General features: G+C 52.1%; 5 protein-coding genes across 5 annotated transcripts; 2 read left to right on the top strand and 3 right to left on the bottom strand.

The window, feature by feature from the left end:
• Window positions 1-281: 281 nt before the first annotated feature.
• Window positions 282-3,095, bottom strand: PG994_002133 (BRO1-like domain-containing protein; the record flags this gene model as incomplete). Its single annotated transcript, XM_066853542.1, has 4 exons — window positions 282-1,297; window positions 1,335-2,081; window positions 2,143-2,321; window positions 2,356-3,095. The coding sequence occupies 4 exons, from the start codon at window positions 3,093-3,095 to the stop codon at window positions 282-284; spliced, it is 2,682 nt and encodes an 893-aa protein (XP_066721683.1).
• A 1,628-nt stretch (window positions 3,096-4,723) lies between these two features.
• Window positions 4,724-6,360, bottom strand: PG994_002132 (uncharacterized protein; the record flags this gene model as incomplete). The annotated part of the gene is given in 2 exon segments (XM_066853541.1): window positions 4,724-5,889; window positions 5,907-6,360. The coding sequence occupies 2 exon segments, from the start codon at window positions 6,358-6,360 to the stop codon at window positions 4,724-4,726; spliced, it is 1,620 nt and encodes a 539-aa protein (XP_066721682.1).
• Window positions 6,361-12,872: 6,512 nt separating this feature from the next.
• Window positions 12,873-14,126, top strand: PG994_002131 (cyclin-like F-box; the record flags this gene model as incomplete). The annotated part of the gene is made up of 1 exon (XM_066853540.1): window positions 12,873-14,126. The coding sequence occupies one exon, from the start codon at window positions 12,873-12,875 to the stop codon at window positions 14,124-14,126; it is 1,254 nt and encodes a 417-aa protein (XP_066721681.1).
• A 2,279-nt stretch (window positions 14,127-16,405) lies between these two features.
• On the top strand, window positions 16,406-16,687 carry PG994_002130 (uncharacterized protein; the record flags this gene model as incomplete). The annotated part of the gene is made up of 1 exon (XM_066853539.1): window positions 16,406-16,687. The coding sequence occupies one exon, from the start codon at window positions 16,406-16,408 to the stop codon at window positions 16,685-16,687; it is 282 nt and encodes a 93-aa protein (XP_066721680.1).
• A 5,560-nt stretch (window positions 16,688-22,247) lies between these two features.
• On the bottom strand, window positions 22,248-23,827 carry PG994_002129 (O-methyltransferase- family 2; the record flags this gene model as incomplete). Its single annotated transcript, XM_066853538.1, has 5 exons — window positions 22,248-22,591; window positions 22,741-23,192; window positions 23,271-23,394; window positions 23,457-23,610; window positions 23,666-23,827. The coding sequence occupies 5 exons, from the start codon at window positions 23,825-23,827 to the stop codon at window positions 22,248-22,250; spliced, it is 1,236 nt and encodes a 411-aa protein (XP_066721679.1).
• Between the last annotated feature and the right edge of the window lie 2,183 nt (window positions 23,828-26,010).

Raw genomic sequence — 26,010 nt, 5'->3', positions numbered from 1 at the left:
TCCCAGATCCTCAATTCCAAAGGCCAAGAAAGGTGTCGGAGCAGCCATTTCAAGTATAGCTCTTCCTGCAAGCCGCACGTTGAGGCTCGTTGGTGCTGGATTGGTGCTTGGCAGCATTTTCTTGCCCTCTCCAACTTCGTACCCTTCATGTGATATTTCATTCTTCTATCTACCGGCCAACCCACGAATAATGTATGTCCCAGATTGCAGAGTGGACGTATGAATAATGGGTGCGACACCGCAATACATAAGGTGTGTGTATAGCACACAGAAATTGTCTATTAAGTGAACCTGATCGCAGCGTATAAGACTTCTGTATCATACTTTGCGACGTCGCGAATTTGGTCTATATCGTCTTTCATTCGCTTAATACAATGTAGTTCCCAAGGCGCTCTCTCCCCCAGGAGAATCAACCAAAGCGAATCCCGCTTTTGGGATCCCATGTAGTTTGACCGCCCTTGGGCGTCCCCTTGCGACCCCCCAGAAGGCGCCACCCCGCCACCAAACTTAATGCCGATCTCCGGATTCCACATGGCCTGCATCGGATTCGCCCTCGGCTGCTGGGGCTGCGGCGCGACAGTCTCTGTCGGAGGTGCCCATGACTGTATGCGGGCCTCAGCCGGACTGTGGACCGACTGTCGGGAGGGCTGCTGCTGCTGCGCTTGTTGTTGCTGTAATTGCTGCTGCTGTTGCTGCTGGTTGAAGAACGCTTGAGCCTGGCTCTGCTGCTGCGGAGATGCCTGCTGACTCTGAACCGGCGCGTAGTTCTGGGCAGCAGCCTGTTGCTGGTGATCGAGAGAAAGGCCGTGCAGGGGCGGCATATTGATATCGTCCTCGATCATGCGCGCCTCCCTCCGCCGCTCCGTGACGAAGGTCCGGGCGCCGTCCCGGAAGCCGCCCACGATCCGACTAAGATCATTGTAGAACTTGCGCCCGACCTCGACGTTGCTGACGAGCTCCTTGTACTTGTAGTATGCGTTCTCCAGCTTCTGCAGCGCCTGTTCGCGCTCGCGGTTGCCCTTGTCGCCCACGATCTTCTTCTGGCTCTCGAACTCGCGGTTGACGCGGATCAGGTCGTTGATGAGCTTCTCCTGCTCGGCTCCCTCCTTTTGCACCAGCTCCAAGTCAGGTTCGTAAAGCAGATCCAGGCGCTTCTCGAAGAAATCTTCGAAGTGCGCAGGCACAATCGCAGTTGCGACAGCCTGCGAACGCTCTAGCCTCGCTGCTTCAGCTAGTATGTCTGACTTGATGTCGTCGCTCTTGGCTTTCTCCTCGAAGTGCCTCGGCCTTGCGTCGCCTGCGGCTCTCCAGACGTGTCACGTCGTTATACGCACTCCGTAAACGGCCGATGGCAGGCTTGAGAGATTCGGGGATCTCGGTGCGCCGGGACGATGGCACAAAATCCATAATACCCCGATCGGACCCTGCAAGTACTGCAAGGATGGGCTCGATGGCGCGGAACTTGTCGCGCACCACCCCATCGCTGCTGGCACTGTTGCCGAACCAACCCTCCGCTTCTGCCACCTGGTTCCAGAGCTTTGCCCCCTGAGATGGCTCAACCCGGCTTTCGGGGCGACCCCAGCGATCAGTGCCATACCGGCGTATAAGACGGTTATCCTCTTCCTCCTCAGCCTGCAGCAACTCCTTTCCTTCCTCGAAAACAGCTATATCGGCAGCTCTCAGCTTGTCAATGTCGGCAAAGCTACGTTGTAATCTATTGATCGCATCGGCTTGCCTGATTTCCTCGGCATGTTGTACCAGAGTTCCAGGCAAACCAAGAGGTTTCTCGAAAGCCTGTATGGACCCAGGCAGGTTGAGCGAAGACAGTATTTCGTGTATCCTTTCATTGAGCACTTCCAGCTCAGCGATAATATTTTGGTTGACCATCCGGTCTCGTCGCTCCTCGTAGATAGAGACGGCGATATGAACTGAATAGGGGACAAGCTTAGTGAACAAAGCCGGACCAAATTCGCACTTGTCCCCTAGATGATCCAGGGGTGACGCCACTTCTGATGGCACGCGTGCGAGCGCCATGTTGGCGCGATCGAGAACCTTAAGTTCGGACTTTGGCGGTACGATATCTGAGTGAAGTTAGATCTGGTGTGTGTCCCTGAACCGTTGTCTCATGCGTGTCACACTTACTGAGGAATATCATGTCATTATCCTTTTCGGCTCGCTTCAGGTCTTCCTCCACGCGCTTCTTGAGCCCATTGAGATCATCTACCACAATTTTGCTCAAGTATCCGCCTCTTGTCTCCTTCAGGCCCTCGTTGACGCATGCGACGGCGTCTTGTAACCTCGCGACCTCTTCTCCGTATTTCCTTTTTTCCTAGGCAGTCGCAAGCTGCACGGTACTGCGCCGCCGCCGCGAAATGGTGATGTTTCGCGCTCATGTGGTGTATCCAGCTGCTGCTGATGGCCTCGGACCGCATCGCCGCTTCGCCCGCCGTGTTGTATAAGTCACTAACTCTTGCAGCCAGCTTGGCGATGGATGCGTCCTTGTAGCCATCCATAACGGCCTTTTGCCAGAAGCACTCCTGGCTCTGCGCCAGCTGCAGCTGCAGCAGCGACTCGAGGGTGTGCTCGTCCATGTCCTCGGGCGGCGTCGTGCGCAGCTCCGTGACGACCTCGTCCTTGAGGTGCTTGAGCACGCCCGCCGACAGGCTGAAGTAGCTCGCGGCCGTCTTGAGGCCCTCGGTCGCGGACCGGTTGCTCGCGATGGCGAGCTGCGAGTATAGCGCCGCGAGGTTGTAGAGGATGTTGGCCAGCTCGAACTTCAGGTTGTTGTGCACGATGGGCCGCTCGGTGTTGTAGCCCAGCGAGGGGTACCAGGTGAAGTCGGCGCCGATGTCGATGGGGAACTTGCCGCCCATCCAGACGAGCTGGGCGGCGTAGGCCTGCAGCTTCTTGACGCCGCTCTGGTGCGCCTCCCGGACGTTGACAGCGTCCCGCTGCAGCGCGTCGATGACCTCGAGGTCCTGTCGGAACATGTCGGGGTGCTGGTCATACTTGGTCGAGATGTACTGTCGCACCGCGGTCGACAGCGACAGCGCAGTCCCCTTGCGGAAGGGGACGGCGAGGATGTTGTTTTGCATCTGGTCGATTTGCTATGTGGCCCGATGGAAGGTCCTTGAGCAAGGTCACAAATAAAGAAGTAGGTAGAGTAAGTAGATGGTGAAATCACAAGAGCTTAGTCGCTAAAAGTATCTAAGAATTAAAAGGTCCAGCTGAATGCATGAGGCAGGTTTGGGCAGTAACAGAGTGTCCCTGTGATCGAGCACTGGCCGAAGTTCGCGACAACGGCAATGACTTCATCCCGCAATGTTGGAAACGGCCTTTTTAGTCATTCAATATGGCGGGGTCTTCCTGGCCGGGAGACAAAGCAGCGTGGGTGCCTCGGGTGGCTTTGGAGGGGAGAGAAGTGGCTTGCGCCTTACCTGGCTTAAGGTTATATCCATCACTTGCAATCTTTAAGCGAAGTCTCCGTAAGTTAGGCAGTTATCGGGGCTGCAAAAAGCCTAACAGCCATCCGTCCTGCTGGTGATGACTTCTATGTATAGACCTCCTCATACGATCATCCGTATGCTATTTTTGGCACAGATGCAAGCTCCATGTGCAAAGGATGGTGTTCCTGACCAAGAATAGCGATCTCTCGTACCAGGAAAGATGGGGGTCGGGCCGGTAACATGAGGGTAGTAGGTAAGTTTCAGGTTCTAGTCGTCCTGCTGTTACCTCACCCACTCACTTGTCTCATCATGAATCCGCTTGTAACAGTGATTTTTAAGACATTTCGTATTTTCTGCATTGCCTATGTACTGTGCTTCGCTCTGAGAACTTCAGCAGGACCCTGTTCCGAGCACTTCGATATCCAGGGATGGTGCTGAAATCCCATCAAGCTGAGCAGCTAGCTGCAAGACCGCCCGCCCTCGCTTTGTTCGCCTTTGAAAAGATCCCCAAAACTTTGCCGAATCGCCGGGCCAAGTCTGAATGTGCTTCGTAACAAACAAAAACATTTGTTCGCAATCCAAGCCCCTTCCCAAGAACATCTATACACCAAGGTACTCCACTTTCAAATGAGTCTATCGCGTACAAGATCGGGAATTTTTTGGAACAATAATAGAAAAGATGAAAAAAGATAGGATAACATGAAATTGGTTTGTTTGCACACGAAGAATGCCGTCCGTACTCCGTTACATATGCGCAAAATGGTTGCTCAAAGGTCGTCATAGTTGAACGCCGGGCTTGCCGTAGCTCGATTTAAAACGGTGTGCTAATGAATATAGTAGTTAAGAAGGACTGTGATGAAGGTGAAAGTCGACCGACCCATCAAAATAACAATGAGCAAATTTACCAAGAATTAGGAATTATCGTTGATATCGGATGGGTCCTGAGGGAGCGAGAGCGGTGCTGCTAGTAGTGGAGCGGGCAGTACTGTATCCTCGCCGGGCCTAGCGAGTAGAAGCGGTAGCGAATCGGCTCGGTCTTGAAGCAGAGCTTCAGTGGCCGCGGTTGCTTCTAGGGAGGACCCGGAGCGGCGACGGGAGGCCTGACGACCATGTAGTCAAAAGAGGAGATCGACCAAACTCCGTGGGTGTAAACCTGCATAAAGCCGTATCAAGAGGAACGGCTGGAGCGAATATGTCGAAGGAGCGAAGAGAGCTTTAGCCAATCGAGGCTGTTTCATGGAAAGGGTCATATCTCATATCTTCTATTATGCAGGCATTCAAGGCACCCACACAAGCTCGATGATGCCGTCATTTTGAGACATGGGAGTGTTCTCCGGGTCGACCCATCTCCAGTCATTGGCTTTGCGCACGTAGATCTGGGTGACGGTGTTGTCATCATTCAGGGTAGCCTCTTGGAGATCCCAGCTGATCTTCCTGCCCGTCTTGAGCAGACTGGGTCGTTGGGGGTCGAGAACGTAGTCCAAATTCCAGCCCTTGTCCTGGGGTGCGGCGGCAAACGTTCTTTCCATCTGGTTCATGTTGAAATCGACACCCTTGGGATACTCCACCACGCTGAAGCTTGTCGAGAGGACAAAGTCATCCTTGGTGCGGAATCGCTGGAAGGTGCAGTCCTCGCCACAGATGTGGGCGATCTTGGTGTATTGCCAAGGGAGGGCAGAGTGCCAACCGCCGCCCTTGAAGTGGTGCAGAGAGATGGGCTGGAGACCGGCCTCGTAGAATCCGGAGGGGTCGCCGTAGAGATCAAGCTGATACAAACCGTGCAAGACGCTCAGGCGCACATCGCTGTTCTCGTAGATACACTTCCGGAGAAGGATATCACCTTGGGGACCCCAGCCAGAGTTGGACTCCCGAATCTTCTCATCGGACTTGCAGCTGTCATAGTTGGCCTGGACTTGGGCAGCCAATGGCACGGACAGGAAAACACCAGCACCACCGAAAGCTTGGGACCCATGACGGTCGACGTTATTGACATCTTCAGATAGGGTACCAATGTAAAGCGGCTCGGTCGGGTCATATTCCTCAAACTTCTTCGTAAGCTTGTGGACGCTGGGGAAGAAGGTGTCGTCGTCGCAAGTGACGAGCCACTTCTTGTTCGGTCGCTCGGGGTGGTTGTACAAGGTCGGGACTAAGGTGAGGTAGCGAACGGCCATTTCCATGCGCGAGTCGGAGTGATACACATCAACATCCACACCACGCTCGGTCAAGATCGTCTTGGCCTCGAGGATCTGTTCTTCAGATGCATCCAGAAGCAGAAGCACAAGCTTGCCACCGTTTGACTTGCCCTTGCCATCAGTCAACCAGTACGTCCATTCGTTCACAGGGCTGGTCTTGCTCGAGCTGAATCTCTTGAAGGTGGTGGAAACACCGAACATGAAATCACTGAGGTTGCCAGTGGTAGGATAGGGCGATTCCGGCACGGAGACTTGCAGCGGCGGGTACATTTCTCCTCGCCGTAGCTGTCCGGGTAGTTAGAGTCGATAATCTTAAAAGCAGTAGGCAGGAAATCCTGCTGAAGCTTGGTGATGGACTTTCGGGCGATGGGTTCGCGGTTGATCTTGACGTAGCGCTTGAAATATTCGAATCCGTTTTCAAGCTGGTATTTGGCTTGTAATACAGCCATGTCGGTCGTGTTGATGCGGCAGTCCATGACGGCATTGGAGACTGGCACGACATCCACAGGGGATGCAGCAGCAGCAGGCTCCTTGCGGAGAGGTTGCTGCGAGGTCGACTCCTTGGCCTTGGGCGTAGTCGCCTTGATAATATGTGTGGTCACATCATCGATCCTGTCTGTCCTCCAAGTGAGGGCTAGCAGGAATAAGAGCGCGACTGCGAAGAGTACGCATCTTGAGAACGGGTTTCTCATGCTAAAAAACCGTTGGTGTGGTGCGGGCATCTTAGCTCCCATGGTAAGTAGTGGTTACAGATTTCCCGAGATCACTGTTCGGGTGCTCAGGGGAGATGTATAACGGGAGTGGTCTTTCTTCTTTCGCAATCAGCTCCCTGGGCCGTCCGTCATATAAGAACGTCACACGTTCTGGCGCGGTCCAAGCAATTTAGTCGTCGTGGCTTTGGTGTAGCAGATGACAGGAGCCGTTGACTTGACAGCTGCAACAAGGCGATTGGAGAGTGGTATGGTTTGGGGACGGGATGAGCTGGCGTGGAGAGCTCGGCTCGGTTGTCTTACACAACTGAGTTAAAGAACGACTTACACCTCAGTACCCTGATGGTAGAGATGAGACAAGCATATGAAAAAGAAAGAGGAAAACGACCTTCCGACAGGCGAATGTCCGATGGTGTAGCAAGCAGTCAAGTCCCTACTGTCTGTCTTGAGAAACAGAGGGAGAGGAAATAAAAGGCAAAAGAGAAGAAATAGCTATCCAAGAAGAAGGAGTCCCGAGCGAGTGTAGGAGGAGAGAGAACTTGGCCTCGAAAAGGGTGGGAGGGCAAGTGGATAATTACATTAGATGTACTCGAGGGAACCCCCTTCTTCTACAGTTCTAGTCCCCTACTGCCCCCAGCACCTAGCAGCTAGGGAGATTGACGGTATGAAGATAGGCGCATAAGGAAGTCGGCCGTAGGTACTGGGCTTAATGCAGGCCGCAACACAGTAAGTTGAGGGCGAGGGACAACGGAGCTGGCACGGGTGGACCTGGATTGGAAAGGTGTGGAGTCTGCTGTATCCTGCTTCGTTCGGATGTTCAGGGGGGCTGGTTAATGAGACTAAAGCAGAAAACTGGTGGTCGGCCACCCCCCTGTCTGTCTACCTGTGCCTGGCCTGTCGTGCATGCTCGCCTCCGTCGATGCGCAATCAGTTGTGTATGTATGTACCTGGCCGCTTGGAGAAGGAAAATGATAAATAGCAGATTAACGAAAAGGAGAGGGTTGCCAGGGTATTGCCTGAGTCCATATCACACCCGAGATTCATCTTTAATTGGTGACTGCTTCCTGTTTCCTGTGCCGCTCGACAGACAGACACATCTCCTCTCTCTTCATTTGCAATCCTTATCGTCCGTTTCGTGCTGTTCTACTTAACTACGGGCGCGCCGTTCCTGTCAGCTGAACTATATTCACAGCTAGTTGTTCACATACTACTAATTATCCGAACTTTTCAGGTCATTACTAACGCGCCCATTTGCCATCCATCTGCCATTATTTCTCGGCTATTGACGAAAATATTCGCTGGCTAAGCTCAGAAAGTACATCTGTCGCCAAGTTGCCAAGGAACGTGGTAAGCTGAGTCCACCGCGCGTGGCGCTTTGGGCCTTGCAAACGAGTGATTGGTCCCACAAGTCTAGATTGAGCAAGATTGAGCTACGCGTAATCACAGATGATGGCAACTCATTGGCCGGCTATGTATCCCTACACAGTATACCTAGGTACATATACCCAAGCACTGCTCGAGCGCGCGGTGGCGGTGCCTACAATATAATACCTCGACTTCGCCTTACGCTTTCGTTGTTCTGTGAACAACACAGCACACTTGACGCCTGTCCGGTCTGGTCTGTGATTGAGAACACCATCGTCGTTCGCATGAAGAGAGTGTGGAGCTAGTTGAGTTTATCGAGTAATTGTGTAGACGGGATGCGTGTGGCACGGGGAATACGAAATCCCATGTTGTTTACCCCCCTGGTCGGCGCAAAATGATGCTCGGCCACCTTGCTGCAGCAATCCTGATCTGGGCCTTGACAGTCACATAAGGTATGTATGCAAGGACTGAGTCTCAGTCCGATACGACACTTACCTACTTCTCCAGTCATGAGATTCTGGCATGAGCCCTCTCCTCTGCAGTGCAAACCAAGTCTTCAAAATGCATACATATACGATGAGCTAAGCAAACACGAGGGTGTTGGTGTTCGGAGCCATTGATCATTACATACTGGGAAGGTATTGCCGTTCGTATATGTGCAGAAGAAAAAACGTGGCGTACCAGCTGACTGTTAGCAAGACCCATGAATGAATCAGTTAAACTACCTGCCGATACAGTAAACTACTACATCTGTAACTCACCAAGACTGGTCGTTTCTTTTGGATGTTTGTGTGGTGTTAGTTGCAGAAGTCGGGGTTGGACGGATGGAAGCTTGATTGCACCGTGCCACAACACTGTCCCGACAATGCTCCCATCCAACGATCTACCAGACAAGCCCCAGATTGACTCGTGGAGGAATTTCCACAGCGGTATCAGACCAATTTTCCATATTACCGGTTGCTAGACGGTACAGTATAGCACAGTATATATGCAGCTTGCCTATCATCAAGTGCGGTGTGATGACAAAGTCACAGCGGTATCGCAACCGGAGAATTAATCATTAATCTCTCGCAACGTACGTCGCTAACCTTACATAGCATCTGACCCTAGCATCGAGATGAGATACCATTCACGACGAATAAGAGCCGCCAAGAAAGGCAAAATAGTAGAAACAGAAGATGAACAAATCGTCCGAACTACGGTCTTGTCATCCAGCCCTTTACATACAGGCTACAGCAGTGATGGCAGCGTTCCTGGACTGGACTCAGTTCTCTACTCGCCCCGAACCCGCTGGCTGGCGTTTTCTGTGGTGAAGACCCGAAGGTTACGCGTCCATGCCCCCCCTGACAAGGACCTACCTTCCCTTTCCGCTAGCCATCATGCGCAACCCGCCAGCCCGCCCTGTCAACTAAGATAAAAGTCCACAAAAGCTTCTGAGCGTGCTGGGTTCTGGGAGGCAAGCAGCAAGGGTTTTCGGGCCCTGTTCAGGGCCTGAAATAGAGTTTATTAGCAGCAATCAGACACCCTCCAGCCCTGATTAATGCGAGCTACCCGCATCGTATGCACTGAAAATGGCGACAATAACACGTAAGTGACCAACCTGTTGTCTTGTTGATTCGTCACTCATCACTTGAATATACACATGCCGGACTCAATAACGCTGTCCGTTCCAAATCGTCGTCAATAGTCAACAACGGGCGGGTAAGAGGCATGGGGCCTTACGCTGTTTAACCAGATACCGAAAGCGGTCGGCGGCATGCGACCCCTCTCTGTCGGTACATTTGCACAGTCGAAATGGGGTAAACGACGATCAGCCCGACTAAGCCTTTTCCTTTCTTTTCTCCATGTGTAAATGCGCAATGTATCCACGGCGTTTCAGAAGACCCAGCCGTGGATTGACCACCCAATCCTGCCAATGGCCTATGACGTCGCGAAGTTGATCTGGACTCGTTACCAGGAAGACAATTTGCTGCCCGGCTGCTTGCTGGGAGCTGGTTCCCAGCGGCTGGGTTCTCGTCATTACTGGCCCGTTCACCAGTCCCTAATTCCACCAACCAACGAAATAAGAATTACTTGCTCCTTGGACTCGGCCCATTTCGGTTCACGATGTCTAACTGGGATTGCGGGTTATTATCCAATGTAACCTGTTAGCGCTCGACGACATAGCTGGTCGAATGACGACAACATGATCACCTTGTCCGTATTTTGGTTGTTACCCGTAATGGATACAGCTCTTGCACTTTTCCAGGGTCACCACGTCTAGAGTACGTGGTACGGATACACGCCTTAGAGTTACAGTAGCTCAAACTGATAAGAAAAAAAGTTCTGTTGATCGGCCACTACGGCCCTCCCGCCCAAATTACACTATTGGCAGGGGCCCTGACTAGGAGCTAGCGATCAACTTTGCGTGCGAAGCAGACCAACCACTGGCCATCCCCAAATGCCGTCGAGCAGATGTACTTAGCCGATGAGAATAGCGCGGGCGAATTGCCGAATAGCATCTTGGCTGCCTCTACCACCAGATCATAGAGAACACCAAACCAGAGCCACCACCTCCCGTTAAAGGGAACCGTCAAAATAGCCCAACAGGGTTACTCCGCACTTCAGTGTCTCACGTACACTCACAAACGTACAGTTCCTGGTTGAACTACATGTACCCACCAAGCTACAACCCAACGGCTCGTCTGATGTAGAGTTTCGGGTTTCACGCCTCTCATGAATCCATGGCCCATCACCTGCCCTGAATAAACATCTAACACCCGTCACAAAAACGATGTCGGCCGCAGGTGACATGACACCTGTCCAAATACTGTCGTTTCTGCAGATTCACGACGACACACACTACAGTACAGCTACAGTTTACACACATGACAAACTTTTTGCGGCGCAAGAATCCCAAATCACTGTTCTTAGCTCCAAAGGAACATTTCTGGATTGGAGGGGGCCAGGGGGCGTTAGATCCTCAGTGTATCTCTTTTTAGCTGCCGACCATGCTTTAGACCAACTCATGTCTAGCGAATGATTTGCTGTCGGATTCATGAGACAGACAGTCGCAGATTTGATACCTTTCCCCCTTGCCGAACAGGCCATTCATGTGCTGAGGTGTTTGCGGTTCCTCCTGCTATCTCAACTCTGAGAGGGCTGTGTAAGTTTCACGACCCCTCTGCAGAGTTACTTGTATGTCCCGAAGCTATGGCCGCCTACCAACTACATGTACAAGCACAAGTACGTACAATCACAATTCCCACTTGACGACGCGTGGCCGGCCTAGCAAATCCCTATTCACCGGGTCCCATCAGAGATTTGCAAATGCGATATGCCCTAATCTTTACCCATTCCATCATAAATCAAGTCTACACGGTGTGCTACATGGAGTATCGATCGCCCAGATCGCCCGGCGCTGGGGGTCCGCACCCTCAAGACGGTCGCTCATGGCGTAACGAATCATAAAGTACTGCTGGCAGTACTGATGGGCAGTAATGCTGGGAGTATTCTGCACTGTACGTGGGATTCGCGGAGAGCAGCTGAACGGAGAGCGAGACAGACACTCACCTAGGAGGCTGAGAGAAACGGCTCTTCAACATGAAACATTCTGCAGACTACTTTTTGCAGTACTGTATTATACCAACCTTGCCACTAGCTAGCGGATCTTCCGACCCGTGAGCCAGTTGGAGTTCCCGCTGCCCGTCCCCGTTGGCTGGCATCGTCTGGTAAAACAGAAGGCCAAGGCGCTATGTGCACTGCCGCTCCCTTCGACCTCGTTTGGGATGTTTGCCTTCCAGAATGGGGAATCTGGTTCGACTCGACGGCCGATGGATCTTGCATACCAAGTTACCTCCTGCTTCACCAAGGATGGGAGGGAAGGGACATGCGTACCCTTCCTCTGCAATCCTCCTACTAACAAACGGCCAAACCAGAAGCCAAACCTCCTTTTACTCTGTCCCACTGCCACCTCCCTTTCACTGCCGACTTGGCATCGGTTACGCCGTGCATCCATTTGATCAAAACGACCTGTCCGTGGCTGGTGAGTTATATGCTATTACGTACACCGAGACAACGAGACTTGCAACCTGGAATCTGACGCGTGATACAATTTTACCTGGATTTCTATGGTATATTCGCTTAAATGCAGACGTCGTTCTAATGCCGCCATGTAAATGGCCACGGGATGGCATAGCTACGCTCAACCGGAGGATGTTTCCTTACCTGCCCGTGGCCCGCCCATTGGCCAAATGACTCGACTGTCGCTACATACATGGTGATATTGATTGATATGCGGACTTTCTGTGTACCCAACCGTCCTCATGGGCGAGCAAACGAACGAGATGTGCTACGGATTCTTCCAGGCTCTTGCAAGGCACAACATTCCTCACGTCAAGCAGTATGATTGCAATCGCAATGGATTCCCGCTACATGCCACCGCACAACTAACTCACATAATACACGATGGTACGTCGTCAACGTCTTATGACCGATGTGGTTCACCTCGACCTCGGCCTTGGGTGCCACAGATATCGAGTAACGAAGTATAGTTTCAGACACCACCTACACTCATGGAAACAGAGGGTACGGAGTAAAAAAGGTAAAATCTGAGAATGTCTCATGCTTTGCATGGTGGATAGTCGGATACTTACCGGGTGCATCTCACGACCAACTCCGGGCAGATATGTCACCTTCATGCTCGTGTCGCAAACCAAAAGAAGTTGGACTTTCACAGACGCCTTGTATGCCGAGTTGCTATTAAGTGCTTCAGGCTACACCGTCAGTCCCGAATGCGCAGGACCGACTTACTCGGTGGGCTTGCAGTATGACTGGCCCGACAGAGTGTATGGTAGGCAAGCACCAAAGGAGTAAAATGCAATGAGAAGAAGCGTTACCTAACCTGCGGGTTTCGAGAGCATGAGTGAGATCTCTCAACGCGTGCTTGGGAGGTATGCAAGTATGCATTTAAAGTGGTACCCCACCAAGTCGCGTTTTCCCTCTAGCAACTACGCGACTGCGTGGCCTCTAGACTCGAGAGTTCTGGCGCCAAACATGTGCCAGATCAAATGCCTTGATTCTGGCGGTAGCAGGGTGACTAATTGCTTTTTCGTCCTGCAAAGGTAACTCTTCCCATAATTTCTCCATGAGGAAACCATGACTGTCGCGTCACACAACCCATGCCGGCGCCTGCGTTCAGCGATTCCCCCGATCCGGTCCCCGAGATAACCTGCATTGTGGCCGAGCCCTTTGCGCCCAAGCCCCTCATTGCCGACATCCTGCGCACCAAGTACTGCATCCCGGGCTCCGTCTTGCTCGTCGAGGACGTCGAGATCTGCAACGCCTCTCGGTCCAAGAAATGGCGCGCCATCCGCTTGATGCTCGGCGACGGCGAGCTCTGCATCCAGGCACTCCTGGTGGCTGAAATGCACCGTTACGTGGACGGCGGCCAGATCTCAATAGGGTCATACATCAAACTCGAGGCGTTCCGGTTGGAGTGGCTGGATTCAACTGCGGGGCCGTCGGGCAAGGGAAAAGGAAAGGAAGATGCGATGGCCTCCGGAACAGGCACGATGCCTTACATTGTGGTCAGCCGTTTGAACATGGTGGGCTGGAACAATCGGTTTCTAGAGATGGCAGGCTCCGCAGGGTTACTATCCGAGATACAAGAGCACGACATTGCAGTGGCTGGCGAAGAAACGCCTGTTGCACTCGCTCAGACCTCAGGGAAGGACGAGGAACCCCTGGCAAAAGTCATTGTGGCCGAACCCACGGTTCCAGATGCGCATCTACTTGAGGAAGTAGCCGACGCAACCGATGACGACGACTTCGAGGCCATAGCGGTGCTGCCACAGCGAACGGTACAGAAACGCGTCGAGCTCGCCACCCAGCGACTGCAATCGCAATCTGCGTCGCAAGCGGCAGCCATGGCGACTGCCACCGCTGTAGACAACGGGTATGCCGAGCCCGAGCCCGAGCCCGTCCCGGAGGGAAGCGCGCCGCCTCTGCCCCCCTGGTTAGACGCCGACCCGACAAAGCCGTTGAAGCTGACGCCGCTGCGCGGCATCCCCACCCTGCCCTACAAGCAGAACTGGTCGACCAACGTGCTGGCCGTGGTCGCGACCGTGTCAGAGCTGCAGCCGTCGCACCTTCCGCCGTACCGCCAGCGCCAGGCCCGGCTCGCGCACCCGTCGACGCCCAAGCAGGTGCACCTCACCGTGTTCCTGGACCCGGCCGAGTTCGCGCCGCAGGTGGGGAGCGTGGTGCTGCTGCTGGGCGTCAAGAACCACCGCTTCGATGGTGGTAGTTTGAAGAAGTACGCGAGCGACCGGGACCGGCACGGCGGCGGGCGCTGGTGGTTCGAGAACCCGACGCAGTTCGCTTGGTGCGATGTCGAGGGGTTGCAGAGGTGGTGGGACTTGAGGCTCTCGTGAAAAGGGGAAGGAAAGGAGTCATTGTTGGTGATGGAGTGAGTGGGATTGGTTGAGTTCAATATACCATCGTACTGCGTTCACGAAGACCAATGTGCTGGAAGCTATGAGACGAATTTATTACCTGAAGAGCTGTCTGATTTCTATGTCCATTCCTTTCAAGTTATGCCTGATGTCTGTCTGAGAGTCCTTGGGTGTTCACCTTTAACCGCACCAGTGTCAAACCGAGCAATGCGACAACCCACACCGTGAATATCACCCCTGATCTGCTCTTTCATTGCGTATCGTAAGCAACCCAATTGGAACCAACCATTCAGCACTCTACTGACTTATATATTAGGTAGTCTCTGATTCCTGATTTTTGTCAGTCAGTCATCCGAGTGGTTAACCACGCGTGACCTGGCTTAATACAGCTTCACGCCCTTTTGGCTAGGCCCGTAATATTGGCTGGCATGATCTCGCTCGCCTATTTCTGGCTGGCGAAGCTGGGTTCTATATGTCGAAGCTCCTTCCCCCTTTGTATGCGATCGTCTCAAAGTCCCGATTGCTTACTTAGACATGCAGAACAGCCTGCCTTGAGCGGTATTGGTCACTGGCAAGTCGGTGGCCCTTGCTATCTCAGCTCACCCATAGCAAAATAATGTACGGGATGTTGTTCTAGAACCAGTCGTCTACTATTGTTTCGGGACCGATCGATCTTGAGGAAGTCCAACCACTTGACAGCTGCTAGGACACACTGGCGACTAGGAACATCGAGCGGCTGCGTGCTTAACGGCCCTATCTAGTCGATGTTTGTTCATTATTTAGGTAACCGGGGACTTAATAAGAGCATCGCCTGCCCTCCTTAGTGAAATAAATCACTAGTATTCTCGGCAACGCCCTGTCCCTGCCCCATCAAGCTGGTTGGCAACACATCTGCGCTGGAAGCGCGAAGGAGTCCGTCACGGCGCATCTTCCAGCAGGGTCTCAATGGTTCGGAATAAGTGCGCGCTCTTAGTACGGAAGGCATACTCAGTCCGGCTTCACGAAGGGCCTTTTGTGCCTCTCAGCTCGTTTTCCCCCGGACTTGACCCCCCCCCCTTTTGCATTAGAGTCTGCGACGCCTTTCCTGGAAGGGCTTCACTCTTTTTTCAAGTCCTAAATAGCGTGCCCGAGTCTCGGCCGATTAATTGTGACGGTTATCAGGAGCTTGTAGCCCAGAGCATCTTTCTAGGTCAAGACCGCAGACACGTACTTGAAAACCTCCGCTAAGGTCTCCACTTGGCATCTGGGGTTTTTATTCTTTTTTATTTGTCGAAATGCGATTCTGTCTGGATTGCCTAATCAATCCATCTTACCAGATCGTTGAAAAGGGGTCAAGATCGTGAAGGCTCCGACGGACGTTCAAGCTAGAGAGGAACTAGCCGGGGCTTGGTGAAGACGCTCTCGTGCAACGGAACGCCCCGCACAAGCAGGAACACCCTCTAACATACCCCGTACTTATGATACTATCAGTTAGGGTTAGTCTCCTCGTAAGCATGTGACGAGGTGGCCGTCATGTCACGGCCAAGCTGCACATTAATCACTACGTAGGATAAGACCAAGCACGGTTTTCCCGGATATATTTTAGCTTTGAGCAATTAGAAAGAGCATTTTATGGTCCAGTACATATTTCTGCGGCTGAAACCTAACGTCTGACATGACCTCGATGATTGTTCCGACAGTCAAGACGCGCTGCTCGCCATTAGTACCGAGCTGAAATGACAGGAGCCGTAGCTCGGGGGATAGAGTTGTGTGCCGGTATCATCTAATGAACCTGCAATATCAAGCCGATGCCGATCACATCGCTTTATCATGGCTGCTTCATCTGTCAAGTTCGAGCTACAACGCCCATCGGGCATATAATCTAACTTACAAGGCCGTTTCTCCCGCCACGGCACACATAAACCGCATCGTGGACGGCCAAGCCTCCCCTTACAAAGGGCCATAGTGTCAAAGCAACACAACAATGTCCCGGAAGAAACGCCATTGTACACGGAACGTTTCATAACAATTGGCTCATCTCGCTCCTTTCATCTGGATCGTCACAAAGGGGATGAGCTTCCCCCAGATAAAACCCCTCCTCGGGGTGGCTACGACTGAGAGCGAAAGACGTCGATCATCCATTCTTCATCTTCGTCTGCTGGCTCAGTCTCTTCAAGCACAAAAAAGTCATTCGTTCTTCAAGCTGATTTTTTTCCCGTTCCAGCACAAATCAGTCTCTTTCCCTCTTTTTCCATTTGCCCTGGGAAACTACCGCCAAGATGTCAGCCAGCAGCCAGATGCTGACGGTGCAGTGGAAGCCTCTCCACGTCCGCAACAAGACTATAAGTCGCCACGTCCGGAAGCAGAGCGTCGCCATCTCGAAGCAGCTGCTGCACGAACTCGCCCCTCCCACTCTCTCCGAGATCGCCTGGCTCACGGTGTTGTTCTTCTGGTCCGTGTTCTGCTGCCCCGTCACTCGACTGGCTTTCGAGGTCATCGGCTGGGTCCTGGAGGATCTGATCCCCGAAGCGTCCGACATTGCTCTGTCTACAATGCTGTAGACACGGTTCCTGCTTCCTGGCCGGCCCAGGCAGCTGTTGATCAGCATTGCGTCGTTCACATTTCCTAACAGGTAGGTTTCTCTTTACTTCTCTCCGATCTTGATTTGGGCAATATCATCCAACGTCACATATTCAATTTTTAATGTATAAACACCGAATCACTGTGTATCTTTCCTCTCTAGTCCCGCTATTTCGTGTGACGTTCATATGTGAAAGTACCTTCCTGACCAAGACCACCGACAGCAAGCCGCGGTTTCTGTCTGTCTCTCTCTTTTCGTCTCTAGCAGCTCGTGGACACGCCACTCGTTGTGTGAAGTACTGTCCATCAGGCCCGCTGGCGGCCTTGCCGGACTCGACGCCCGCTCGTATTGCCTGTGCAGTGGTCGCAGTCCTTGCCGCCGCCTCTGGAAAGAGTTGGCGGCGCGGCAGGTGCCGCCGCACTTGGTGTTGATTACCGCAGAGGACGCCGCCGTCGCGCGCGTGCGCACGTTGTTCATGAAGAAGCTCCGCGGCTTTGAAAGCGCCCCCACCCCCCCCACGCTGCTGTTGATTTACAACGTGCCACCCGTCTGCTTGAAGGCCATGGCGTCCTCGCACACACACGTCGGCCCACCACACGTTGCTCAGGGTGCTGTTTTGTTTCTTTGGTATCAGGGTTAGGAAGGAGTTGATGGTTATGAGTTATGACCTAAAGGAAAAGGGGAAAAAAGGAATCGGATTGCTGGAGGCGGTATGGAAAGGATGAAAGGGCAAGCTAGGCGGGCGGACGGCACTCACCAAGTTCACTGACGATGGATGCCTTCGGACTGCCAAGCACCGATGATTACGTTGGATAGGGTGGCCCCGTTCTTCAGGATGAACATGGCATCTGTCTCGCCAGTCTCGGTCTGCCCGTGACACACAGCCACTGTTTCGGTGTTAGCTCCCTCAAATGTGTACGTGGTCTAGAGGATGCCCAAGGGATGGCATGATGAAGATATTGTTGTAGTTACTGGCTGTAATCGAAAAAGTGCAGTCGCACCTCCAGGGGTTAGCCCCCCTTCCCGATTGAGGATCGCGCGGCCGCGTATCCCTATTAGCTTACCTAACTGCCTTCTCTCCAAGTCCCTTCAATATGCTCCTAAGTCCCGTTGACCCGCTAGTGCACCCAGTCTTGCTTTCCATCCAGTGTGATGACCGCAGCTAAAACCAGGTCCCTGTTCGAAGATGGTGCCGTTTGAGTGGCCTGTTGACGCCTGACTTGGTGGCCGAGTGAGCAAAACGATGAGCGTGAGGGCCGTCACGGCACCGAGCAGCAAGTTTATGTAATTATAAGTACCAATGGCCAGGCGAGAAACTCCGTGAATTCGAAATCATAGAATGCCCCTCCGCATTGGGCAATAAGACCTGTATAGATTGGTACCTCTCAAAGGGTGGTACGGAGGCGGCCATGGTGTGGATCAAGACAGGCAATTAGACCCTTCCCTGATGGGTAAACCACTCCCGGCACCTTTGATACACCAGTGGTATCCTCCTCGAGCCTTCAATTCATCGCCACTCGTTTCGGCATTTCTTTCTACTTGACTACTTCTTAATGTGACAGGAGCCAGTTTCCGTTTCTTCTGGATCGTATGGGTGATGTACTAGTCTGCTGCACTACAGGTGAGAAAGGGGCGCAAAGCCTTGGTCAACCACTCTTCCTAAACTCCCACAGAGAAAACGCATGACCAAATTGGAGAATTTGGGAGGTTGCGTGCCTACGTAAAATGGATAATATTTCCCACATGCTTCGTCTGTGAACACGATCACTAAACATGACCGTGGGAAGGTTGTTTAACAACGGCAAGCCTGAGGAGCAAGCAGGGGCTGAAGGCCGATATATGCAATGCATCTTTCCTCACGCCAGTCTGCTTCACACTTCCTACCCTATCTGAACACTGCAGGTTCGGTGTTATAACATTGCATCTACCCATGATGAAGACATAGATATGGCAGCTTCCATACCGTAGCAAAGTCTGGAGGTTCTTAGTCTCTTGGAAGTCTCGGAATCATCTGCATTGTCCAATCTCAGCACCCAACGTCTCACCAGCTGAAGCACCACCCATCCGTCCCTGACATTTCGACCTCGCTCACTCGAGCTTGGCACCTTGATCTCAGCTCTTGCGGAGTCCATCCATGCTTGCTCACGGCCAGCATTGTCTCGAACATCGGACATCACTCATCATCGGTCAATCCCGACGACCCTAGGCACCTTTCCTGCTCTTTCATCTGCTGGAATCACCCAGGCTCAACGAATAACAGGTAGGTGGAAGATAACACAAGTGCAATGATGTCGAGCATCGTGTGAGCGGGGGTTTTGAATTGGAAGGGCTGGACAGATGAATTCTTTTTTAGGAAAATTTGATCCCTATTGATACCTTGGAGGTTGGTCTTTTGGCTGACCTCCTAAAGATGAAAGGAAAGACTTAGCAGGTTACGATTACCACAAAGATGTAGTCAACGAGCCCTCCAAATCGCACCGAAGCTTTTTCCGACTTCCGACCCACGCGAGTTCGAACTTTGGTATAGCAAAACTTTGGGGTATCTCTGTGCTGGTTGGTGAGGTCATCTTGGGATTTGGATTTGTTGGGGTTCAATATGGGACATGGCTCACATAAGACCTGTTCATCTGTTTTCTAGGGCATTCAATCACCTAATGTAACTTATGTACATATGAATACACCAATTGCTATCTTCCTTCTTGAGAAATCTACCTTCGGTTTGCACGAAATCTTGTATCCATGACAACGTGGATTACCGTCTACGAATAAACAGGCTCATGAATCACATGTCCATAACAATGTTCAGTGCTGTACACCACGTAGGTACTTAAGTCCAGTATTGAGCTTCATGCATCCAACGACAGCTCTTCCACCACAATGGCGCAGTTTTCTAAACCGATTGGGTACTAAGCAAAATGAAGAGATGTGCTACACATACTATGTGAAAATCCACCCTTGAACCTACTGTGCTGTCAGCTGCTGCCATACACGGTCCTCACGCCACACCTGTTTTTTGCCTTGTACCTGAAGTTTTTCAGTGCTTCCGCCTAGCCGGTACCAACAAGCGCATCGATTGCCCCCTTCCCCCTTGAATTGGTGCTGCACTGATTTTGGTGTTGAGGGGCAATCGATGCGAAGTGTATCGTGGTGATGTTTTTTTGGTGTTGCACCCCTTTTAGTGTTGCCCCTTTTTGGTGGTGGGGTGCAATTGATGCGCTTGTCGGCGCCGGTACTGTGAAACTTCAGATACATACTTAAAAATAGGTATTGCGTGAAGACCGTGTATGACAGCTGTTGACAGACCATAGAAGGTTTAAGCAAACATCTATATAGTAGGTGTGGCACATCTCGACAGGAAAGGGATTCCTTGAACTTGTGCGGCCATGTCTCTTGAATCAACACGGGCCTCAGTAAGTAAACATCAGCAACCACCATGCCTCGCTGTTAGGCCATGATAGAATGGAATGCCACGCTTACGGGGTTTGGGCCCCATAACAGCGCTTTCTCTTTTTATTGTGTATCTTGTTGGTCTGACCATATATCGGGGATTCATGTCTGAGTATTGAGTCGAAGCATGGCGAATAAAGGGGAAGAAAATTCGTAGTTCCAATCTGCCGGTAACTTTTATTTGCTAGTGGAGTGAGAAGTTGACCCGAACACGTTTCTTAGGAACAAATATCACTACACTTTCTCTGGAGGGTGATTGTTCTATGGATTTAGTACATTTCTAGGTTCATTCTATGCAAGCCTTGAGCTGCTAGCTACCATAATACCCAACATATACAGAAGAATTAAAGAATCTGGTTTGTCCGGGCCACATTGTCTCTTACCCAAACGCAGTGCTACATATTTATGGCTGAACTAACAACGTCGTCCAGACAGCTTCACACTGCACCACGTTTCACACTGCTATTTCGAAGAGATTGATACGTTTTGGTGGGCGAAAAGGGAGTTTCCTGGAGTATTATGGACCGAAACCTTGCTAATATGTCTAGCCAACCCGATGGGGCTTGAGTAAAGCCAAGGTTCTCGGGCCTCAGATGGTGGGACACAATAGTGGTAGAGTCCGTAGTAAAGAATGATATTCTATAGTATACATAGCACACAACTTTTTAATCTAACTATCCGGAAACTCTAAAGTTGTCCTGGTATACTCTACACGTACTATCCCGCTGAATATAAGCCATGAGCCTTATTAGGTATATCCAAGACCGCACTAGGACTACTTCGGTCATCATATCTGAAGTCAGAAGTAGAACTGCTCATAGTCCTGGATATGATGTCACCGCAACGGGTTGCGAAGTTGACCAAGTATGGGGAAATTTATAGAAGACAAGAGAGGCATTGGGTCCCGTGGTTGTCGCCATATCTCACGCAAGTCCAGTCTAGTTTCCTTCACCATACGACATCTATATCCCTATTTAACGTATTATCCAAGACATACCCTTCTCGGAAGCTGAATGCTTGACGCAAATATTCGCTCCGGAGTGGTGCAAAGTCGTGAACACTGGAAAGACCCTCTCTAGAGTACTTGGATCTGGACATATTCGATTATAGAGTGTACCTGCATGTTCAAATGCAGCACGTAATCTTCAATATCGAGAAATGTTTAGCCGTCCAACGTTGAGTCGCTTTACTGTCTGCAAGAGGGAGTGACCTGCATAGGTTCGTCATGTATCCGGCGCAGAAGCAAGGAGTATTTCCTGCAGAGCCAAATTGAGTTTTAAAAGTCTCACGAAAAGGATATGCGAGACATGCTCACGGCGGACAGCCGAGAAAGGCACGGGAGGACCCCCGTTTTGTGCTCTCACTGTATGGCTGCTTAAGTAACAAGGTTGAGACACGCCTTTGCTTAATCTCTGAGACAGCCCCTATGACAACTAACAACCCCAGCCCGTGCCGAATGCCAGCCAGCCAAATTCTACGATTTGATTCATATTCTCTCCAACTAGACAAGGGAAATCAGCCGATAAAGAAAAAGAAAAAGCGTAATCCAGCATCCCAGTTCATTCGCAGATAGACAGCAGGTTGGCCTGCCACACACGTAGTTACCCCTGAATATGTGGCTGGCTGCGTCTTAGATACATCGTTCGTTACCGACGAACCGCCGCACTAAATCTGCAGTAGCAAAGCAGGTTCCCGATTAAAGAAACTGTTTGGAAGTGGCCGTTATGCAGCTAGTCAGCAGAAAGTCGCAAGGGGTTGTTGATGTTTGGTGCCACCCGCGAATTCTGGGATTGGCTTCGCAAATTACGACGGACCGTCCTGGAAAGGATTCGACGGCCAGTCAAGAAGGGTGTCAAATAAGTTTCTAACAAAGCACTTAGAATTTCTACTAAGTGTTTCTAGATATACTGTCCCTAGAAGATTTAAGCTGCATGTGAAAAGCTAGAATACACCGTTGTCAAAACCTATCGTCTCATAAATCTCAGAGTCGAATCCAATCCAACACATTCTTCATTGGCTCTCCGCCCTCCACTCACCCTCCTCCTCATTCGTCTTCTTCTTCATGCTTTTGCCTACCTTTCATTTCTCGGCTCTCAAGCCAGCTCGCACTCGATCAAGCTCTCGACGCCCTTGCCGCCGGGCCAGATTTTGGCGATCCGGAGGCCCGCGGCGCCGACGAGGTTCTGCCAGTCGTCGAGGGTGCGCTCGCGCGACGAGAACTCGGTCAGCATGATCATGTCGAGCGCCGTCGTCTCCCAGTACGCGCCCGTGGGCGGGATCACGTTCTCGTTGATCAGCAGCCGGCTGTAGCCGGGCCGCATGGCCGCCGTCAGCGGCGCCAGGATCTTCTGGCACACGCTGTCGGGCCAGTCGTGCAGGACCGAGTGCATATAGTAGGCCCTGGCACCTGTTGTTTCACGTGGAAAAGTCAGCTCCGCTATACTCTAGTAGTTTCCTGATATTTGTCCTGTCGCTAGGTCGCATCCTCGCTTTGTGTGTGTATGTGTTATGCGAGGTACCGCAGGAATTGAAGGAGTGGGGGGTTAGGTTGCATAAGGATCGATTATAAGAGGGTTTTCTTCACACCTTTGACCGGTTGTTCGGTCAAGAAATCATGCTCCATGCGCACGATGCTGGAGTCGAGGTCGGTGATCTGGCCAATGACGACGGGCAGGTCCTGGAGGATCAGCTTGCCCGGCTGCACGGGGAAGTAGCGCTGGAACTCGGCCAGGTCATGCCCGACGCTCCCGCCGATGTCGACCAGGAACGGCGCGTCCGCCGCGGTGTCGGCGCCGTCGATTAGGTTCGCCTGGACCGGGTAGAAGGACGGGTGCATCCACGGCAGGCGGCCCTGGCGGTAGCCGCCCATGTGGTCGTTGAAGTGGGTGCCGTAGCCGACGGTCTGCAGGTACTCGAAGAAGTTCTTGCCGATCTGGTAGGCTTGGTGGAACGAGGTGCGGCCAGCGTCGGTTGGGTTCTGCCAGCCCGTCTTGCGCGCGAACTCGTGGAAGGAGATGACTCCGGCACTCGCGGCTAACCTGGGAAACGTCATTTCTGAGTCAGTTCCGACTTGTCACAAAACGACGGGAAGCAAAAGGGGTACAGGTATGACGAACATGGCGTAGTAACCACCCGAGATTACAGGTATACTCAGTGAGTTGGTGAAGTTTGTTGGTCTGTACTCATCTTCACCCGTTTCGATGATGTACCCCATGGCTCCCAGGTGGCGCATCAGGCGACCTATTATTGCAGTTCGTTAGAGAAGAGAGACACGTTGCATACTATTGACGTGGCATACATACTCAGAAGCAAAGTGTCCATCTTGAGGCTCGAGGCCAGCTCACTGACCTTCTGTGGCTTGTCGCCGTTTTTAGCCATCAGAGCCCACAGTCCAGTATCAACGCCTGTGGTCAAGCCAGCCATGGCGCCGGTCTGGTATTCCCCGTTTGCGTCAGCCTACCGGACTTTCATCTCTCCAGGCAAGGATATAAGCATCAAAGGTAGTACTGACCTGAGCCCAACAATGCTTGATCATGGTCTCTCGGGGCGTCTCGAGAGCCTGCATCAGGTTCCGGGCCTTGACGAGCAGAGCGTGGCGAGCCTCGTCACCGCCGGTACCAAGGGCATCGACCCCGGCATTGATCTGCTTCACCAGGCCGGGTACGGCGTCCATGTTGTTGGGCTTAGTGGCCACGGACTCGTGACGACGGCTCCATTGGCCCCATTGGTGCCATTGGTTCCGTTGGTGATGTCTAATCCCATGTTTCCTCTGCTTACTTGTGTCTTCTGCTTTTGCGGCTTTCTTTCTGCAGGTCTAGAAAATGTGCAAGCGAAGGTTTGATCTAAAAGGAGGGGGCGCACAGAAGGGAAAAACACGACACTGAGCAGACTGGTTTTGCCACCTGCGATTCCGGCACGCGCGTGGAGGGTGAGACAGGAACTCAGGCTTGCTTTTTCTCAAGAGACGCATAACGCAAGTACTGAAATATGAGGAGGCCCTAATTCCCATCGTCATCATACCAAAAGCGCCATATGGGACCCCCCAAATCCAGTTCGACGGGCTCATCAAGTGAGTGATTGTCTTGTGAGGGGATAGGTACTGCACGGCCCTGCTGGGTAATGCTTAGCCTCCCTTACCAAGTACATGCTTTGCCATACGAACGAGTCATACTAAGCCCTCCAGGGCAGTAGAGGGCAACAGGTCTAGATCTCCATCCAGCAAGATATACCAATAAGGTTCCATACGACAGATTCTGCGAGCGGATGTTTGACCAGATGCTGAAGATCGATCGCCGCCGGTTCGGGTCCACCAGTAGGCAGGCCCCCGATGGTGATACTGATGCCGAAGCTGCTGAGACTGAGACCAGGAAATCCAATGGGTTCAAGCTGACGCAGCACGGCTCGGCGACCGTTTCAACCGTCCGTCAGAAATCGCGAACGTGGTTTTGGCGGCTGGTTCTACATACGATACGGGCCAATAGTCGCGCGTAGCTATTGAACGCAATTCTCGATACGCGCACATGCATGTATACATACGTGATAAGCGGGATGCGATGTGATGTGTTGAAGAAAGTACGCAGGTACGGGCCAGATGTCTTGAGCGTGCGTCGTGCCTATCCTTTTCGGGGAGACGTGCTGCGGCCGCCGACGCTTGGGCGGGTTCGGCGGCGGGGATTTCTTGTCTAAGACCTGGAGAAGAAAAATGGGACGCAAGTGACATGACGGGCCGCGGCGATCCTGCTTGCTTGTTCCAGGGACATATTATTATATTCTCTCTGGTAGCAGTTGGCTTTTTCCATTCAGTCGAACCGGCATTGACTGCTCCGGCCTAGAGTCTTCTGGGGCGTTGCATTTAGATGAACGATAGGTGGTGTTGATGAAGAGGGAGAGAAGCTGGACTCCACGGCATGAGGGCCGCTTTGGGGCTCTGATGATGATTTATTGGGGTACCCACCAACCACTCACACCACACTGGCGGAAGCGGGCCGGTACGCTAAAGGAGTCAAGAAATCACCCGAGCAGGAGATAGTTCCGCCAACACTGATTGGCTGGAGGCGACGTGCAATTGATCACAACTACGACTCCATGCATGCGGCATAAGAAAACAAATCCGGATCGTTCAAACCGAATGGCCACTCGAATGCAGTTGTTCTAGACATTCACCGCCTACGAACTTTCGAGATCGCAGAAACACTCCTTTCCTTCCACTGATGCTGCTCATAGGTCGTGTGTAGGCCGAGTCGGAGTGCTTCTTGCATACGTGAACCTGCAAGTTCTTTCTTGCCTCTTCGCATTGCTTACTGCTCCTGTAAGCCCAATAGCTATGATTTAACGATTTTTGTTTCATTCTCGACCTCTCTTCAGCTTATAGAATAGGTATGGACGGCCGACGTGGTTGGTCAGTTGCCAGCCAAGGGTCTCAGATCCCCGTACAACGACCGAGTCTAGTTTCTCGACGACTTCGTTTTGGTGTAGAAGAAATGATATAGTTTGGAAACGGTCACGCCACGGAGGTGTATGTCAATTCTTGACTGTGGTGTAGTAATGAGGAGGACCCCTCGCCATCTGTTGCTGAGACAGGAGGTTTGATTAGCATTCATAGCTCCTTTGCTGCACCAAGAACAAATTTTCTAACATATTGCAGAGTGTTCGTAGTTCAGCTATAATCTGAACAGATACTGGAAAAACTATGATCGACACATAATGGTTAGCGTTGCGAATGTCGACATATTCGTCGTATCCTTAAAGGTGCCCTTTTCTCCCAACCTATCTCCCCTTTGATCACTGTGGATTGGCTTCTCCGTTTCAGCTCGCTCAGCGTCACGCCTTGGCCCCCTTCCCTTCTGCCCGACTGAG

This window comes from Apiospora phragmitis (assembly GCF_038363925.1).
Source record: "Apiospora phragmitis strain CBS 135458 chromosome Unknown utg000002l:1.0-5516284.0:1.0-5523493.0, whole genome shotgun sequence".
Classification (NCBI taxonomy): Eukaryota; Fungi; Ascomycota; class Sordariomycetes; order Amphisphaeriales; family Apiosporaceae; genus Apiospora; species Apiospora phragmitis.
This window is presented reverse-complemented; position numbering and strand designations above follow the sequence as displayed.